General features: G+C 37.7%; 1 protein-coding gene across 28 annotated transcripts in view; it reads right to left on the bottom strand.

Annotated features, from left to right (window-relative positions):
* The window catches only part of PARD3 (par-3 family cell polarity regulator), a 725,699-nt gene that overhangs the window by 399,336 nt on the left and 304,799 nt on the right, over window positions 1-21,564 (bottom strand). For all 28 annotated transcript variants that reach the window (XM_033209510.1, XM_033209519.1, XM_033209522.1 and 25 more), the window contains one exon: window positions 19,499-19,679. In XM_033209510.1, coding sequence (XP_033065401.1) covers window positions 19,499-19,679 — 181 coding nt within the window. The remainder of the gene's footprint in view (window positions 1-19,498; window positions 19,680-21,564) is intronic.

Below are 21,564 nucleotides of genomic sequence, written 5' to 3'. Positions count from 1 at the left end.
ATGCAAACTAGTACATGATTTTAAATAAGAAACTAAGCATCTTCAGATTTTGGTAGCTGTAGGAGTTCCTGGAACCAATCCCCAAGTGATATTGAGGGATGACAGTGAGAGCTTTTCCCCATAATTAAGGCTATATTTTTTGAAAGAAAAGCTGCCTAAAGTCACATCTTCACCATGATAATTTCTACAGTGTTTTCTGCATTACAGTGTAATAAATCTCTTTAGAACAGGTTGTGCTGACTTTATACAGCAGTCATTGAGAAGAGGTATGGTTTTACTGAAAAGAATTGCTAAATCAAGCCTCCTAAAATGCTGTTCCTCACAAGTTAAATGAGCTAGGAAGCAACATGAAATTTAACAAGATGACCAGTGGGTCAAGATGTGGCCTCAACTCCATTTACGTAGATGTGCTTTGACTATGAAAAGAAGTAACAAATACTATGGTAGTGTGATTTCTTCCATCTGTGAAAAAGATGAAATACATTTAATTATAATAAAGTCACAAATGCAAAGCAGTTGCATTTTACCCACACATACTTAGATCTTGCAAAGTAATTAAAGGGGCAATGGAGCAATATACAAAAACAGTGGTGAAGAAATGTAAAAAAGTGCTTTTATTTCCCTCTCCTAGCTCCTCAAAGAACTTCTTATATTATTTTGATTTCCATAAGGTATATTACTATAAGATGTTCAAAAAGATTATATTTACCAGTAAGATCGTAGGTAAGTAGGCAGAAAAAAAACAAAAACAAAAATGTCAAATACAAGTAGCATAGAATCGAGAAGCTTGAAACCCATAGGAACTGACAGCAAATTATAAGAAGCAGTCAGATGTACACAGAGACACTTCAGTATTTCTCAGCTTCATTTGATTAATAATTCCTTTAAAAGTCTGAGGGAGATGCACAAGTGTGGTATGTAGGTATTCATTTCAAAGACAGTGTTTAGGAAAATAAATCTAGAAAATAATCCATGGAATACAGCATTTATTTAAGACGTATTAGTCACTGTCTCGTGAGTTTTATACACATCATTCTAATTTCACACATGCCATTTATGTCACGCTTTATTCTTGCTGCGAATACTTGAAGTAAAAAGGCCACTATCCCCTGGGCACAGTGTTGCTCACACCTGTAATTCCAGCACTTTAGGAGGCCAAGGCAGGAGGATTGGATGAGGCCAGGAGTTCGACACCAGCCTGGCCAACATGGTGAAACCCTGTCTCTACTAAAAACACAAAAATTAGCCAGCTATGGTGGTGCACATCTCTAATCCCAGCTACTTGGGGGGCTGAGACACAAAACCTCTTGAACCCAGGAGGCGGAGGTTACAGTGAGCTGAGATTGCACCACTGCACTCCAGCCTGAGCAAAAGAGCAAAACTCTGTCTCAAAAAGAAATTAAAAATGAACAAAAATTAAAAAGCCTACATCAATACTCAATTTTCAGCCAATAAATAAGGATAATCACTTACGTGTGAACACAGAAAAATAAAGGTAATGAATCACTGCAACACACACACACACACACACACACACACACTCCTACCTTTTTTAGACACTTAGAATAGCACTGAAGTAATAGCCCTGACTCTTGCATAAGAAAGTATAACACACATATGACCATTTCATTACCAATAGATGGTGAAACATCATTTACTGTAGATGAGTCCAGAGGAAGACATACAGCAGACAAGTTCCTGAGAATAAAAGTATGCCCCCAATGGCTACTCAATTTGTTTAGCGCAAGCCTTTTTTCTCTAAGTACATGTTGTTTTTTTTTTTTATGTTGATAAGGAATAATATAACTACAAGATTACAGTTAAATAATCCTCTTAAGCAATAAAGCTTTGTTCTTAGATTTTAACAAAATGCAGCAATCTACAATCCTTTAATAAAAAGAGTACGTGAAGATGGATGATGAATTAAAAACCAAAGAGTTATCATTTCAGATGTGCTTTCTGTAACTATGTTTTCTAATCAAGGGTGTCTCCATTTTCTATGATGATAGACTATTGTACTGGACACTCAGCAAGCATATACCAGGTGAGGAAATAGACACAAAAAGTTATCTGTGAGGTTTCCATATAAAATTACAATCTTGGAGAATGTATACAAATTGAAACAGGTTTTAGTGGAAAACAGTGTGAAATATTTCCATAGTGTAAAAAAAAAAAAAAAAAACCCATTAAAGGAATCTGCTAACTAAAATATGAAGTACACATATGAACGTGGATCTGTTGAAATTTTATATTTATAACATATGAAGTCTTTTATCATGCTGCATTATCTAGAACCTGAAATGAATTAAGCATACTCTCTATTTCTCTAAGCCAACTCTGCCCAAGACCATGCAGCCCTTCCTTTTGATGTCACGGCCAGTTTGACAGGGCTGAGAAGAAAGGGGAGTCCAGCCATCTCTCAGTGTCTGCGGGAGATTGGTCCCAGATGCCTTAGAACCCTCAAGTCCCGGATATGACATAGCATAGTATTTGCATATAACCTACACATATCGTCCAGGACACATTAAATCATCTCTACATTATTTATAATACCTAATACAATGTAACTGCTATGTAAATAGTTTTTATACTGTATGGTTTAGGGAATACTGACAAGAAAAAAAGTCTGTAGAAGTTCAGTACAGATGCAATTTTTTTCAAACATTTTCAATTCACGTTGGTTGAAGCCATGGATATAGAACACACAGGCACGGAGGGCTGACTACACACTTCTTGAGTGCAAAGCATCAAACCCATGCTACACACACTCACAGGGATGATGAAGATGTGATTCTGACTTGATAAAACCTTATGTGCTACAGAGGCCTGGAGGTAGCTACCAAATAAAGCAGAATGTAGGACACACGCAAAACTAGAAAAGGGTGCTGTGCTTAAGAAAATTTTAATTCTCTAAAAAGATTAGCAAATGCCCAAGAATGCACTTTTTCACAATTGAAAGAAGTAAGTTGTAAAACAAAAATGGCCTTTAGGTCAGTGTGCATAAGAAGACTCATTAGAATCAATCTTCCATCATTTTTAAAGCATCTGTTCAACACAGAATTATTGGAAACGTCTAAAATAGGCCAGGCACAGTGGCTCATACCTGTAATCCCAGCACTTTGGGAGGTCAAGGCAGGCAGATCACCTGGGGTCAGGAGTTTGAGACCAGCCTGGCCAACATGGCAAAACCTCATCTCTACAAAAATACAAAAATTAGCTGGGTGTGGTGGCTCATTCCTGTAATCCCAGCTACTCAGGAGGCTGAGGTGGGAGAACAGCTTGAACCTGGGATTGGAGGCTGCAATGAGCCAACATCACACCACTGCACTCCAATCTGTTATGTTCCAATAACAAAAGTTACATAAAATAACAAATTATAATAACATAAAATGAATACAGTAACATAACTTGTGTTGCAATAACTCAATGCTTAAAAGTAAAGTAAGTCATACAGAAGGGAGGAGGAGAGCTTGAATAAGAGAGTACCAGTGAAAGAATGAAACTTCCCAACATGCACAATATTCACAACCTGTACATAACTTTTCTCATCAAAATTTCACATCTATAGCACTAAAAAATTACTATAAAAATTACTTTTAATTGTGCAAAAGAGCTAAAAATAACCAATTTTGTTACCACAGATTTTTGTTTTTTATCAAGCAACCACAATTACGTAATGGCTAGAGTTTTATTTGTACAAATACTGCCCCATAGGGCTCACCTAAATAAAAAATGGTCTCAAAGAAATACACACTAATATAGTTTGGATACTTGCCCCCTGCCCAAATCTCATGTTGAACTGTAATCCCCAATGCTGGAGGTGGGGCCTGGTGGGTGGTGGCTGAATCCTGGGGACGGATCCTTCATGGTTTGGTGCTGTGTTCACAACAATGAGTTCTCAGGAGAGCCGATAATTTAAAAGTGTGTGTGTGGCACCCCCCTCCGCCCGACTTGCTCCTGCTTTCGTCACGTGATGTGCCTGCTCCCACTTCAACTTTCACCATGACTGTAAGCTACCAGAGGCTTCCCTAGATGCCAAGCAGATGCCAGTGCCATGCTTCCTAGAAACCCTGCAGAACGGTGAGTCAATGAAAGTTACTCCAGTCCTAGGTATTTCAGAATGGGCTAATACACTCACTAGATCATTACTGTTCACTACTTTCCTTCCCAAAATACTGAAATCAAAATGATCAGCCCATTAATATCACTGGGTCAGATGCTCATTTCATATTATCATGGAAGACAATGCATTTGTAAAGTGCATTATTTTCACACTACTGTAAATATTTAAATGTATGTAAAATGTGGTAGGCAAAATAATGTCCCTCACCACTCACCCCTGCCAAAAAAAAAAAAAAAAGATGTCCATATCTTAATCCCTAGAACCTGCCATGTTACCTTACATGACACATGTGATTAAGGTAAAGACTTGACATCAGGACATTACCCTAGTGGTAAGGAATGAATGTTGTGTCCACCAAAACTCAGGAGTGGACATCCTAACCCCCAAGGTGATGGTATAGGATGTGGGGCCTTGTGGGAGGCTGTGTCCTCATGACTTGGATTAGTGCCCTTATTAAAATGACCCAATGGAGCTTGTTTGCTCCTCCCACCACATAAGGACATAGTGAGAAGTAAAGATCTATAAGAAAGCAAGCCTTCACTAGACACCAAAACTGCTGGCACCTTGATCTTGCACTCCCAGCCTGTAGGACATGAGAAATATGGTTTGGTTGTTTATAAGCCACCCAGTCTAAGGTATTCTGTTGAAGCAGCCTGAATGGACTAAGACAGTGGTCTCATTTGTAGCGATATAGATGCACACACACACACACGCAGAACTACATATACCCTGCTTTCCAAAATTGGAGAAATAAACTATGCCTTAGATTTGGCTAGGTATGGTGGTGACTACCTATAGTCCCAGCTACTGCGGAGGCTCAGAGAGAGGATTACTTGAGCATAGGCAACACAGCAGGAACCCATCTCAAAAAAAAAAAAAAAAAAAAAAAAACTTTGATTAAATTAATTTCACACTTTTGAAGAAAAGAGAAGGACAGATCTTAAACAAGGGGGAAAGTGAAGAAGGCAGAGCTGGTGACTTCTCTTCTGGCAGAAGCACAGACGCAGGCCCATGCATATCCCTGCCCAGCTGGCTTTCCTCCCCCTCCTCATAAGCGATCCAACTGAACCATGGATCACAGACCCATACTGTGCAGTTTTGAGCGTCAGTGTCCTTGTTTCTGCCTCCCATTCCCAACTCCTTTATTCTGGTTATTAAAAAAAAAAAATTGGCTATTATCAAATATTAGTAGATACTCATGTACTACTTAGACAAACTGATCACCAGCTGGTTTTTCTTGTTTTAAGCCACAAATCGTTAGGCTATAACATCTCTGCCAAGCAATACAATATTCTTTTCCAATTCATTAACACAAATTCTGTATTTAAAATAAATACTTCTCAAGCTGTTTTAAATAACAAATTAACGAATGAATCGGCCATGGCTCAAAATGACATTTTAATTAAATGTGATGATAGGTTGAGTACCCGAGCAGCTCGCTGAAATGCCCTTTGCTTACACTTTTTCCATATCACGGCTGGGCGAGGCATGCCTAACTGATCTAACTGTAATTTCCCATCTTAAACATAGGATCTATCTTTTAAAAATAATTTATTTTGCTTAAATTACATGCTATTCCTATAGTCCTTCTATATATAACCTCACTAAATATCAGCTCTGTGTGTGCATACATATATATGTATTTGTACATACAGACATTACATACTGTTTAAAAAAATTACTACCAGAGTACTGCTAAAAAGACAAGAAAAAGAGGCTTTGTGTGATGTGGCAGAAACACAACTGCAGGAGAGACAACAGGCTGCTGTGATGGCTATTTACCCATTCCTCTGTGAGGAAGAGTGGGAACGTGATTTATAGTGGCTGTTTAATCCCTAGGGTAGAAAATTTAGGGTGCAGAAAACTTTCTCCAGTTTTAGAGAGAACATAGATAGAAAGGCATTCTATGCTGGGAATACACAGTGTGCCAGTACACAAGAATAAACAGGTTGATGGTTTGGATTTATGAGAATGAGAGGGAGAAATAGTAGATGATGTCATAATGCTCCTTTTATGGAGTTATGAAAATCATTCATTTTATATATGGTTAACTGCTTTCAAATGCCAGAGAGAAAAGCAGTTAAAGCAGGGATCAGTTCTGAGACATAGAGATTTTATAAAAATGAGCTTTACTCTGGGAAAGCGCTATCATCAACCCATTCTTGAGCAAAACTATGCTCACTGCACTTCCACATTCACAAGCCATGCAGTGCACACACTGGAGTCCCCAGATTTTTTAAAGAGATGGGGTCTTACTCTGCCACCTAGGCTAGAATGCAGTAGTATGATCACAGTTCACTGCAGCCCGAACTCCTTGGTTCAAACAAGCCACTTGTCTCAGCCTCCTAAGTAGCTGAGACTACAGGTGTGAGCCACCAGGTACAGCTATTTTTATTTTTTACTCTTTTTGCAGAGACAGGATCTTACTATGCTGCCCATGCTGGTCTTGAACTCCTGGCCTCAAGTGGTCCTCCCACCTCTGCCTCCCAAAGTCCTGAGATTACGGACTAAGTGAATGTGCTTGGCCCCAGGATTATTTAAAAATAATAATAATAATAGTATTTGCTGATATGTAGGCAATAAATTGACAAATAACAGTTTGTAAATTACTAATTTACCAATCAATATAAATAAACACAAAATAACACCATGAATTAATAAACTGATTTAGACTTCTTTTTTTCCTTTAAAATGTAGCACAGAGAGGAACTACTAGTTGTCCGTTCCATGGAAAAGTTAGAGGTGAGAATCTCAGAGGCACACTTATCAGCACCTTGCTGGCTCGTGCGCAGCTTTCTCTTAGTCCTTCACTGGTTGGGAGTGACTCTGAAATTCTGAGATACGAGGCACCTCTCCAGCTTTGTAGAGGAGCCAGGCAGGAGCAAACAGAACTGGGGACACAAAGCCATTGCTGACACTAAAGGCAACGAACAAATAAATAAGCAAACATAGTCTCAAGAAGTAAAGAAGAGATCTGTATCAAGTGCAGCAAGAAGAGGGGAAAGGATTTTATCTGCCAGGCTTTCATGCTGACAAAATAATCCACAATATGGGTCTCTAAGTGACATGTACCAACAGAAAAAAGAACCCAAATACCTGGTTGGATTGAAAGATTAAAAAAAAAAAAAAAAAAGAACTCTTGTTTATTGACCAGTGTACAGTCTAATCTTGGCAATTGAAACAAACTCTTTCATACCATTATTTTCTTCTTTTAACACACGTCTTATTATCATTTGGAAATGGGATTTCTTGCTTTGATTTAAATAGGCTTTCATATTCACAGCTACATTCCCATTACAAATTTTCGAGTGTAAGTAACTATTTGTGCTTCCGATAAACAGGTAACATAATTAGGCAAATAAGGCTTATTCCCATGCAAATGTAAGAATACCAGGCAAGATCTCAGAGTCAAGTCAAATATAATACTCAAGGGCAAAGAGAAGTGAAGAGGGAAGAATTGGGCAGTAGGGGAATCTTTTGTGTGGAAAAGAATGAATGTGTAAACCTGTCCTTCCCTAAGATTTCATCAGGTTTTGAATGATACAGAGAGCTTTGTGTACAGGGGGTGCAGTAGCACATGGTTTGGGTCTAATTTCAAAGGCAAATTCTGTGACACACACCATCCTAATGGGTCACATGTCAAGGCTCTGTGGATATCCCACAGACAGCCCTGTGGACCCCCAACAGCCAAGCCTTTCCAGATGAAGGCCAGGCCAATGTCTACATCTGATGACATGGGGCAGAATATCTCTAAAAAATGGGGCCAGTGGACTGTGCCAGTTACTATTATAAAGTGTAAAATATTATATTACATACATGTGAAGATTTTTAATTTCAGGGCTTCACAGAGATGCAATTAAATATATGGGCCAAATACTTATTCTGCTTAAAGACAACTTAGAGATACTGATGTCAGGCTGCATATGGTGGCTCACGCTTATAATCCCAGCACTTTGGGAAGCTGAGGCAGGTGGATCACTTGAGGTCAGGAGGTCGAAGCCAACCTAGCCAACATCATGAAAGCCCATCACTACTAAAAATACAAAAATTACCAGGAATTCTGGCAGATTCCTGTAATCCCAGCTACTCGAGAGGTTGAGGCAGGAGAGTCACTTGAACCCGGGAGGTGGAAGTTGCAGTGAGCCGAGATGGTACTACTGCACTCCAGCCTAGGCAACAGAGAGAGACTCCATCAAAAAGAAAAGAAAAAAGAAAGGAAAAGAAATACTGATGACATGACAGATAGGAACTGCAAAGATTCTTGGGACCCACCAAAGTCAGGTGTTTGGAAAAGCCACAGATCTTGAGGGATAATAAATGCTCATACATTTTCAGCAATACCTCTGCTTGTCTTGAATTTGGAGACCTGAGCTTCAGTTATGCCATGAGTACAGAATGTTATCATTTTACATCGAGCCTCAATTTCCAAATGGTAAACATCAGGAAGGTGAAGTGGGAAGTTTCCTAAGGAGCTGTTATACCCAATAGATTCATGAAAATCTTTTCCAAATGTCTCCTATACAATATATTGATGGCCTCAATGGGGAGAAACCATGCACATGTCTCAATTTTCATGCACCCAATGGGAGCAAAGAATTCCTGGGTAATGCAAGCAGATATAAATGGCATAATACACTGAAAAGAGTATAATGTTACCTAAGTCTGCTCCAATGTCAACTCCACAGATGAAATGTTTCAGTCCACCACGGTGATCACTTTTATGTTATTAATGTGTTAGAAAACCTAATATTACTTATGTCGCTATGTATGGAAAATATATCTTGTTCATGTTTTATGGATGAAAAATGTCAAGAAATTAAAAAAATAATTTTGCAACAAAAATCACCATATGTTAAAGGCCATTTAATTGCAAATCTGAAGGACAAAATACATTTCATTGTGATTGCAAATACTGGTGAAAAAGAAGATTTTATTTGTGTTATTTAAATATAGTTCTCTGAACACACAAGTTGGTTCACAGTGCGCCTGCTGCTGTCTTATCTGCCACCGCCTGATAGCCTGTCTTATCTGCCGAATTGCTCATTAGGTTGGGCAATTTTCACCTGCGCCTCCAGTTTATATTTCAGCAGTGAATACACATCAGCCTGCTTTTACCATCTTCTGCAGTGAGCTTCCAACACTCCCATCGTAGCACGGTGTCCCTGATCTGCACCCCTCCAAACACATCTTGCATATACACCATTATTTTTAAATGCCAATACAGCTCCCAGTTTTCTAACCAAAACTACAGAATGTGCAAAGTAAGCCCTGTATTACAAATACTAAGATGACCAGTAATTTACTTAATTTTTTTTTTTTTTTTTTTTTTTTTGAGACAGAGTCTCACTCTCTCACCCAGGCTGGAGTGCAGTGGCCGGATCTCAGCTCACTGCAAGCTCCGCCTCCCGGGTTTGCGCCATTCTCCTGCCTCAGCCTCCCTAGTAGCTGGGACTACAGGCGCCCGCCAACACGCCCGGCTAGTTTTTTTGTGTTTTTTTAGTAGAGACAGGGTTTCACCGTGTTAGCCAGGATGGTCTCGATCTCCTGACCTCATGATCCGCCCATCTCGGCCTCCCAAAGTGCTGGGATTACAGGCTTGAGCCACTGCGCCCGGCCTAATTTACTTAATTTTTTAATGCAAAAGAGAACACATAAACCATACAAACTTAATTTCTTAAATGCTCATTTTAGAGAGTATTTCTGAGTGGGGCGCAGGCGACAAGAGACCAGAAGATCCTCTTCCAATTGGCTCTGACCCCCCAACCTTTGTTACAGGTCGGAAAAAAGAGTACTCCAAGTTATAAATAAACAATAGAGGTAACGTGGCAACGGGAACAAAGAGGTAGCTGAGAGTACCACACAGCTTTCTGCCTGTGCCTGATTTTGCCAATCCCTGCCAATGAGCACTGTGACATTCAGATCTATTAAAAAAAAAAACAAAAAAGGAGATACTTTGCGGGCAAAAAGCACCAAAGATATAAAACAAAATGTCTGAAACTCCATAAAACAACTTCTGATGGAATACTGTTTTTCATTTTGCAGAAGTAAAATATTCACCACCAACCCTGCAATTAGCTAGAAAATTACAATAATTACAGCAATTTTGTATCCCATCTCCAATCCAATTAATAGATATATGACCTTGTCAACATGTAATAATCAGATTGCATCTACAACAAAACTGGATGGGTTTTATATGCTGAATAGAACTTGCACAGTAAGAAGGTAATTATTTGAAATACTGAGAATACCATTTGTATGCCATGCTCCACTTCACAAGTTAAAAGGAAATACAATAGGAATATTATTTCTATTTGCAATATGTATTTAAATCAGATCCAGAAAGTAGTACTCTGATACCAGCAAATGTTAGGAGGACAGATCTCCATACCAAAAGTCTTGGATATTCTAGAAAGACAAAATCAATCTGTATATTCTTGCTAAGAAAAAAAATTAAGAAATCAAGAAGAGGGAGGGGACACTAACTTAGGCACAAGCCTTCTATAACAATTAATTGATATTTCTTTAAGGTCTAAATGTTAGGAAGATAGTAAAGTCTTATCAGTTAATTAAATACCATCATTTCAGACAAATTTCCCAAGTAATGGATAAAAATTAACTAAAATTAATATAGCTTGTAAAAGGTTAAAAATGACAAAAGACTTAGCAAAAAAAAGAAATGTAATAAATCAGATACTTTGCTTCCCTATATTTTTATAGCAATACTATTTCCAGAAATTTCACCATTCCTCGGGCCTACATCATTTTCAAAGGAAAGTTAATTCTTCAGTCTAGATCTTCCAGAGGAGATATTTAAAAATTTGAATTGTGAGGTAAAAGGAATCCAGCCATGATCTAAACCTGGGCTACCCTCAAATATCTGACTTGTACAAAAAATCCTTGGAAATTGAAGAAGAAAAAATAATTATAGAGTGAAAAAGTCATACATAAAATATCACCAGTCTTGGACTCAATGATTTGCACCTGAACTGTGTGACCCTGAAAGCTTTGGATCTAAGTCTGATTTGTTAATATTGAAAATAAAGACAGTTACATGTATATCACAGACATGGTTCCAATTTGACTCTGCAAAAGTTCCACTCCATCTACCTAAGGGGCCAGTAGTGTCCCATTCCAGAATGCATGTCCTAGTTACTTGGGCTCAGTAACGCCTCAACCCCTTTATATATCCCCAGGAAGCAGATCTGCCCTCAGGAGACATGATCGTCTACACCATTCCACAACCATCCATTAGTCTAGTGCTTCTCCTGTGTCACGAGCTGCACGAGAACTGTGAACATTATCTCATTACTATACAACACCATCCTGAGGCAGGTACTCAGAGAGGCGACCAGTGTAATTACCTACTAACCTTGCCCAGTGTCCAAGATGGTGTGACTCTCTTTCCCGTACTCTTTCTGAAATGTAAACACTCTATATTACAAAGGAGTATCTGCATAACAAGCTCATGTTGAAAGCATAAAGTAGAATATACTCCCATAAAGTATAATATATACTCAAACTTATCAAAATCTGAGTGAGGGAAAAAACCCCAACAGTTACACAGAGTATCTAGTAACCAGTTTCCTTTAGAGCAGAACATGCATCTGCCTAGGAGTATGCAAAGATCTTCCGAGAGATACATTTTAAGGTATCCCATGTCAAGTTCTTCGTGTTCAATATGCATCATTCCCTAAAAAGGTTCTACAAGCCTGAAAACAAGGGGGTCAAGGTGTAATGCGGTTTCTTGCCACCCAATTCTCCATGGTCAACAGCCCCAAAGCCAATACGTCCACGAGGCAGTGTCCAGGGCCACAGTAAGTTAGAAGCCCAGGAATGTTTTATTTTCCTTTAAAATCAAAAGAGAAAAACAAATGTTTAGAGTCAAAGAAAATGTTTTCACTTTTTTCTTATATCAGAAGAAAATGATTCTCTTAGGGACCATGAAAATCGATCCAATGTTGCATAAAATGGAAAAAGTACAATACTGAAATATTTAAAGTTACATAAAATATAATTTTATGACTGATATTAATATGGTGAGGGCAGCCCATGATGGCCAAAGTGCCTAGAGTCCAGGAAAGTCATGATGGTGTCCTGAATAGCTCTTCTGCTTTGCAAAAGTTAAAAAACAAACAACAAACACATGCATTGAAAAAAATGACAAAACAACAACAAAAAAAAATAAGCATCACCTGTCCTGAATCTTACAACTGATGTACAACTGTGCATAAAAACTTCCAGGATGACAAAGCACAGTTTAATACAGCAGTCTTGAGGCTGAGAACATAAATGCCTCTGGATAACAAATGCTTTTGCCACTCAACTAGTTTCCAGATCTCTGAACAAAAAAGAAGGATATCATAAGCCAGTTTTTAGCTCATTGATATATCTATAAAAATAATTTCTGACAAAGGATCACTAATTGGTGTTTAGCATTTAACTTGGAGGGAGAAGAATTGAGTAATACTGATGTAACAGAACTCCACTTACTCCCTAATTTCTGACTCTCCTTCCAATGTAGGAATAACCAGAGAACGCCAAATATGAAATTCTAAACAATCACACCATATATGCCCCTCTTCTAGGTAGCCCACATGCAGCTACCTCATGCCAGCAGTTTCCAGTCAGAGCACACCCAAGCCTTCCTATTTCTCCATGCAAAAGCATTCCCACTCCTCAGCCTGCCTGGGAGCCTCCGCCAAAGGCAAGCCACGATAGCTGCCCCCTTACTACAGCAAGTTCTGAATAAATAACCTTCACCTGTTCTCATTTGGATGGCCTTCACTTATTTCCACATTAAAAAGCAAAACATATTACATATTTGTATATGTGTGCCATTTTGATCAATTATATTCTAATAATAACACAGTATTATATTTAAATTTTTAATGTATTTTGTTTGTGGCAAAGAAATAAGATGACCAATAAAAATATTCAAGCCTAAAAAAGATTAGGTTAAAATTCGGTGCTATATGGAATGGAGGAAAAAAAGTTCAAAGAGAAAAGTAATTAAATAAACCTTCAAACTACTAGGAAGTGCCTTGTGTTTCCTTTATTTAAAAAAAAAAAAAAAGTACCTTTATTAAGGATAATTTTGAACCAACATATAACAGTAGACAGAATGGTATACTGAATCTCTATGTAACCCATCCCCTAGCCTGTACTATTCTGAAGCAAATTCTAGAGATATTATTTTAATCATAAATAATTCATTACATGCTACTAAAAGGTAAAGGTTCTTTTAAAAATAATTTCAATAACATTATTGCATCTAAATAATACCTTACTATTAAATGCCCAATTTGTGTTTTATTCATCAGCATACATATGTCATTCTTTCTATTAAGCTTCATTTAAATCAGGATTTAAATAAGATCCAGACATTATGATTGGATGTTACATCTCTTAAAAGTTTCTATTAACTTATAAATTCCCTCTCCATCTCTTTCTGCCCGTGCAGTTGATTTTATTGAAGAACGTGGTCCATTTGTCTTACAGTTTCCCACCATCTTGACTAGGCTGATTGCACCCCTATCGTGTTCACATGCTTCTCAGGGTTCTGTATTTCCTGTAAATAGGCACTTGGATTTAGATGTATGATCAGATTCATGATTAATTTCTTTTGTCAAGACTACCTCATAGGAGGTGTTGTGTTTTTTTCATCAGAAGGCATACAAGGCTTGGTTGTCTCTCCTTATTATTTTTTAATGGTGACTGTCTTAGTTCATTTTGTCCTGCTCTAACAAGGTACCTGACACTGGTAATTTATAAAGAACAGCAATGTACTCCCTCACAGTTCTGGAGCCCAGGAAGCCCAAGATCAAGGGGCTGGCATCTGAAGAGGACCTTCTTACTGCATCCTCACATGTAGGAAGGTAGAAGGGAAAGAGAATGAATGCAGCGTCCTCACATGACAAAGCAACAGAGTAACCCTAATACTTCAAGCTCTTTTTATACTAAGTTATTTTCATGCTAAACTCTTTTTATACTAAGAAGTAATTTTTAATACATATATACAAAGTGATTTCCTCTTCATCTACTATTTGGTTATACAGTGATACCAATCACATGAAGGACATGCGGAATAGATCATTTCTTTTTTTCTTTGTGACAGAGTCTCCCTCTGTCACTCAGTCTGGTGTGCAGTGGACAATCACAGCTCACTGTAGCCTTGATCGCCCAGGCTCAAGAAATCCTCTTGCCTCAGCCTCCCGAGCCACAGCGAGTGCAGTCACACACCACCATGTTCACCTAATATTTTGATTTTTAATACAGACGAGGTCCTTTATAAATTACCAGCCGGGGCTGTTAATTTTATCTTTCTTTGAACAGTTTTCCAAATCATAACCAACTTTATGACCTGAACACTTCCCATTAGGCTACACCTCCCAACACTGTTGTACTAGGGATTACATTTCCAACATGTAAATTTGGGGGGACACATCAAGACCCTAGCAATAATCAGTACCTAGATCCATTATTTCATCAGAAGTTGCAGAATAGCAATATTCCAATGCTATCATTATGTCTTCATTTATTAGCTGAAATACTTACAAAAAAAGCAAGTATTTGAATATCCAGTGAAACCACACTACAAGGAAACATAGAATAGATGAATTATTGCTGCCCTCCTTCATAAGGTTTCCAAATAATAAGATGGTTCACTAGTAGCTTTCTCCTTGCTTGCTGGTTTCATTATCATTACACATTCATGCACGTATTGTTGTTGCTATCTTTATTGAGGCTCCCACTGTCCCGTCTTTGGCCAGGAGGAGCATCGTGTCGCCTCCTAGGCCCTCTGGCCCACCCAAGTAATCTTTCAAAACTGCTCTATTTTCTGATATGACAGGATGATTCCATACATTTCCTGTACAGACTCGCATTCAGGCATTTCTCTAAGAAGCTCTGATCCCCTCAAATGAAAAAATGCTATTTCCAGAGTATAGTCTGGATTGAGAAATGCTGAGTTCCTGGGTTGGTCATTGATTCTAGACCTTTTCTGTGAATATACACAGGAGTTTTTCTTCCCTCTCCCTTTTTAAAAAATTAAAACATATCAGGAATTAATTATGGACATGTCTAAACTGAGGACTATCCAATTTTTGTTCATTCTCCTTTAACTTATATCTGTACACTTTTTCTTCTATATTAAGAATACTGGGTACTCAATGACACCAGGAATGACAGAATTAGAATATTATAATTTCCCATCTCTTTCATCCTGTAATACCCACCCAAAACTCTAAGATTAACAATACCAACAACAAACAGTTTCAGGGTCCTTGTCGTTAGGCAGTTCTTTTTTTCCTTAGGATACATCTCCCTTTGTTTGTACAAATTGCTTAAAATTAATTGAAATGGTTACTCTTGTTATGTTTAGGCTACCGACTAAAATTATATTTAAGGTCAGATATTTCATATTCATTTTTTATTTTTAAAATTGAAATTTATTAAATGTATGAATATTAATATTCATTTGAAATGTGTACTGTAAAAATTAAAAATTGATCATTTTATAATTATGTAAAAGATGATATAGTTCCAACCTCAAATATACAGAAGGAAGGAAGTAGTATGCATCTAGTTTCTATTTTACTTTCTCCATCCTATGCTCTTCCTTCTCCATAGGTAGGTAGGTAGGTAGGTAGGTAGGTAGGTTGGTTTGGAGCCAGAGTCTCATTCTGTCGCCCAGGCTGGAATGCAAGGGTATGATCTCGGCTCATTGCAACCTCCACCTTCCGGGTTCAAGAGATTCTCCATGTCTCAGCCTCCCGAATAGCTGGGACTACAGGCGTGTGCCACCGTGCCCAGGTAATTTTTTTTGTATTTTTAGTGGAGACGGGGTTTCACCATGTTGGCCAGGCTGGTCTCCAACTCCTGACGTCATGATTCGCCTGCCTTGGCATCCCAAAGTGCTGGGATTACAGGCATGAGCCACCGCGCCCAGTCTGGATTATCTTACTTAACTTTCTCTTTTCCTACATTTTTATTAACTAGTAATCACATGTTTACTAGTTTAAGGGTGTTATTCAGGATATTGTTCAATATACTGAATCAATAAAATATTTCTGAAGTTTTAAGTTAACTGCTATTTTGACTACACAAACAATGATGTAAATTTAATTCAGGATTTCTAACCGTGGCACTACTGACATCTGGGCTGCAGAGTTCTCTGATGTGGGACTGTCCTGTGCTTGTAAGGTGTGTACTAGTGTCCTTGACCTCTACTCAATGCCCAACTCCACCAGTTGTCACAACCAAAAATATCACCAGACACTGATAAATGTTCCTTGGAGAAAAAACACTACTGTGGTTGAGGAGCAATGATTTAACTAAATCAGTGATCTCTCTGTATTTTCTACAAAAAAAGCTCAAGGCTAAATTAAAGGCAGCTTCTAGGGAAACATAAAAAGACCTCAAGATGAGAATTCTACCTATGAAAACCATCTAGGCTTTATCTTAATACCCAAACTTCATATCCATTTTTCTATGGAAAAAAAAAAATACATACTCTATATATTTTTCTCAATTTCCACCAATTCTTGATGGAACAAAGGAGATGAGTGAATTCATTCATTGGAAAACAGGAAAGTGACCACTCCTTCTTTAAGGCAAAAATTAGAAATTTATTTATCTAAAAGCCTTTATCAGTCATGTCCCCAATTAGTGTCGATTATCCTTCAGTTAAGCAAATCTCTACATATTGTTGGCTTCTTTCTTTTCATATCTGTAAACAGTTAGACTACTAACTATTTACTACTAACTACAGCTCCTTGATAGCAAGCGCTAGGCCTTATTAACTCAACCCTGGACTCACCACCTAGTACAAAGCATGGCCAGTACAGACAAACTCATGTTCTATGTCTGAATGAATGTCATTAACGCAGTATGAAAAATCACCTTGACAGGTGACTCATGTGTGAATGGACCTGTGTATAGTAGATGCTTAACCCAATGCCTGCCAAGACCTGAAAATCTAAACCTTAGCATACCAAAATGAGAACAAGAAAATACGATTTGCATATTCTCCCACTGGTGGCTGCAAGACAACACATACGTTTCAAATGTAACTTCTTTTTCTCAATAAAAACAAGATAAAAAGAGATATTTGTTTAAATGGTTTAAAACACCATTTAAATTTTAATACATAATGCCAGTCAAATGTGGATGGTTATGTGTTAGAAATTTTGTTGAGCCCAGGGCAGTCAAAAGGTAAAAATTGATGGAAAGTATGTCAATTGACTTCATAAATCAACATAAAGGAATTAACTTTTCTTGTAATATTTTTATGGTGCAGCTATATTAAAGCTACATATTGCTTTAGAAAAGATACAAGTACAACAATAACACAACAGAAAGTTCTGTATTTAAGTACATACATTACAGTGTTATTACTCAAATAAAGACACTATTTTCCAAACTTCTGGTATCTGAAGACCTGAACTACTATTTAATTAAAATTTTCCATGAGTCAAATTTAGGCAGTCAACATTGTATACACAGGATCATTCCAAGCAGATATCCACTAAGTCGTAGATTTAATGAGCTAGTAAAAAAAAATCAACCAGGGTAACTAGTGTACCACCTACACATCATTTTGTATACCCTTTACGGTACATGCCTCACCTTTTGAAAAACACTGCCCAAAGCAAATCCAATATAAAACTTTTTAAACAGTATATCCTAGTAAACAAAAATTATTTTCACAAAATTAGTTTCTTGAATATGTGCATAAATAAACCTAAATCTCTTGCATATAAAAAATATTCAACTAAAACAACTTATAGGTTCTCTTCCACCCCAAGCATCCTTGGAAACATGTCATTGTATCTGAGTCCGATCTTGTCTGGATGATAGAAAGCAATTGTAGTAAGTGGATAGCACTGGTCTGCAGCTGCACGCAATCCTCTAGAGTATCACTTACATATCCCATCTTGAACTATACCTTCTAAATTCTCTACACCTCTGTATGGCACACTTGTCCTGTGGGTTCTGATGGGCTAACAGACCTCTAACTGTTAAACTGCTCTTCTTTCCTTGTTCTCTTTATATATATCTTCAAGGGACAACAGAAGCAGAAGTAGTTTGCAAACATCTAGAAGCAAATTGCCAAATTACTACAGATTGCTATCAATGCAAAAAACGGGAATTAGGATGCACTTTTAGAAGAATAAATTATACATTCTAAATATTATCTACCGATATTCTATATCCTAAATATATATATAATTAACATATATTATTACCCATCTATTTATAAAGATCTACTGAAGACTACCAATCACGAAATACACATAAGACCCAAATTTTCTACCTGAAAAAAAAAGAAGTGTTTCCAAATAGATGTACCTAAAAAATAAATAATCCTTTTATTTCCCCTCACTCTGTTGCCCAGGCTGGAGTGCAGTGGCACAATCTCAGTTCACTGCAACCTCCACCTCCATCCTCCAATCGTTCAAGCAATTCTCTTGTTTCAGCCTCCCAAGTAGCTGGGATTACAGGCATCTGCCACCACACCTGGCTAATTTTTGTGTTTTTAGTAGAGACGAGGTTTCACCATGTTGGCCAGGCTGGTCTCAAACTCCTGACCTCAGGTGATCCACCCACCTCGGCCTCCCAAAGTGCTGGGATTATAGGCATAAGCCACCCCCCCAGACAAAAAATCTTTTAAGCTTATGCATTTATTGAAAGTGATCTTCTAACTCTTAACAACTGCTCAATTACAAGATTATACAACTAAAAACACTAAATACTTGTAGCAAAAATACCTGACTTTTATGAGTACCTTCCAAGAATGGCTAACAGAACTCTTTAGGCAAGTATCCTAGATCTGGAATACTAAGGGTCCTAGGATTCCTCATATAGGACTCACTATGTCCATATTCCCCTTCCCTAAAGAGGTATTCTGCTCACCCAAATCCCTGAAGATAACTTTGACAGGGAAGTCTCTTCTTCTGCAGCTCTTCAGATAAAGTTCAAGTAATATAAATGATGGTTGTAACAGAGTTGACTATAATGAATGATGCCATGTTTTGTTTCAATGCAAAGCTCTTTGATCATTTCTACTTGTTCTAGCATTCAGATAAATATATGGAAAGGAAAATCCAAATAATTTAACGAACTATTGTCCTTATTTACAGTTAGTGAGTCACGGAAAGTCTACTAGTCGAAAGTAAAGTAAGCCTAATCTATTACAATGTAAAGAACTGCCTACTTCTCGTGCAAACGACATTTGCCTGGGTCCTAAACTTAATTTTTGGGGAAAAAAAAAAAAGCAGATAATTCCATTTACAGGGGCATGGATGAATAACAAAAGTTGGTATTCCTGTAAATTAAGATGAAATGTGAAGAGAAGAAAGAGCTTTCACTTACTTGCTCGAAGGACTGAAGGTGTGACCTCAATTTCACTTGTTGCTTGGTAAGGATGAAAGGCTGAGACACTGTTGGTGCCAAGCTCACTACCAAATATCTCTGGGCTCTGGGTACCCGTTGAACTGGCACTGGTGCCATCACCTCCATGATGTGGATCCTGCTCATCAAACACCGCTACCAGCTAGAAATGAAAGGTAAATGTGCACTTAAAAATAAAGGCACTTAATTTACTACCAAAATTTTGTACTATTTTGACATAATTCTATAGTGCAAAACTACTGATATAAATGACCCTAGAATGGTAAGTTTTAGGAAGAAAAATCTCAAAGAAACAGTCTTTCCCTAAATTTTGATGCTTTACTTGCATAATTCTAAGTCGTACATTTCATATTCAAAAGTCTATGGGTAAAAAATAATAAAATTCTTTGCTATCACAGCATGCTAAGTCAGGGACAGATATAAATCTTCTTTAAAATATAGGATATATATTTAAATGGAAAAGAAAAATGCAAAAGAGTGTGTGTATATATATGAGTATACATACATATCTGTGTGTGTGTGTATACACACATGGTATGAACTACTAGTCACATAAAAAGGGGATATTAAAAACTAAACGTATCTTATTTGTGCATAAGATACATGCTAAAGACAAACTGTCATACAAATATTTATTCTAGTTAGTAAATTTGTTTCTCTTTAGCAATTCTCACTCTACTACACCCACACACACACAAACACACACCAAGAATGAACAAAAGAGTGCAAATATTTTTGATAATGAAAGCAGATGTTTTCACAGAAACAGAAGTTATAGAGAAGAAAAAGCTAGAATAAACTGGTGTTCAGAATGGAATCCAGGACATCAGTATGAGCTCAGTTTTTGTTTGTTTTGTTTTGAGATGGAGACTCGCTGAGACACCCAGGCTGGAATGCAACCGCATGATTTTGGCTCACTGCAACCGCCACTTCCTGGGTTCAAGTGATTCTTCTGCCTCAGCCTCTCAAGTAGCTGGGATTACAGGCGTATGCCACCACACCCGGGTAATTTTTGTATTTTTGGTAGAGCTAGGGTTTCAACATATTGGCCAGGCCAGTCTCAAACTTCTGACCTCAAGTGATCTGCCCGCCTCAGCCTCCGAAAGTGCTGGGATTACAGGCATGAGCCACTGCTCCCGGCCAAACTCACAGTTTTTATAAGTACATAGTTAGGTAAATACACAGACAAATGGGTAAGTATACCAACAACTGTTAAGGCATGTCTGAGTATACAGAGTTCGCAGCTCTGTCCACACAGGGATCCTAGAAACAGACGCATCCCCAGTGCCACTGAGCATACCTAGTAACCCGATTATGGTTTCTAATACCATTCTCCAGTTAATGAACAAGGGCTCCTTGACAAACGGTTGATTTCAGGGCTGTGGTCAGGGAAACACATGGTAAGCATGGAATACCTTGTGATGTCAAAAAGTAAGGGGTACTCAAAAATGATGAAGGCACATCAAAGGGAAGCAGGTGTCAACCTGAAGGGGCTCCCAACGGACAAAGCTAAGACAACTTACAAACTAAAGAAATCATACTGGCATTGGATCATTATCCAAAGAATAAACTAAAATCCATGTGTCCATAATATAAATAATTGAACAAATAAATGGTACAGAATAAACAGCTGTTCTCTGCTATAGCATTCCAAATAATACACAGAAGGAATAATGACAACAGAAATCATCATTAGGCAACCTCCACAGTAAAAATTGTTCACGTAAAATCTACTAATGGATGCTAACATTAATGGGTGTGAATATGATGATAAATGGCTCAGAATGTCTCCCCAGAAGAGTCATTTTGACTAAAAAGCAAAACAGCAATATCGTTGAAGTGGAGAAACTTGGCAGCCACTGCTGTACCCACGTTAACATCATTCATAGTAAGATGTAGCAATATCACGTACCATCTGATAAAATGCACTGGGAAGTATATAACATTACTTTTGTGGTATTCTTGCCAAAAATGTATAACTTCCATCTAATTGTGAGGAAACATCAGACAAACCCAAATTGAGGGAT

The sequence above is a fragment of the Trachypithecus francoisi genome, unplaced genomic scaffold (genome assembly GCF_009764315.1).
Source record: "Trachypithecus francoisi isolate TF-2019V2 unplaced genomic scaffold, Tfra_2.0 Lachesis_group9, whole genome shotgun sequence".
NCBI classification, from domain to species: Eukaryota; Metazoa; Chordata; class Mammalia; order Primates; family Cercopithecidae; genus Trachypithecus; species Trachypithecus francoisi.
The sequence above is the reverse complement of the archived record's forward strand: the minus strand, read 5'-3'. Positions and strand labels throughout refer to the sequence as shown.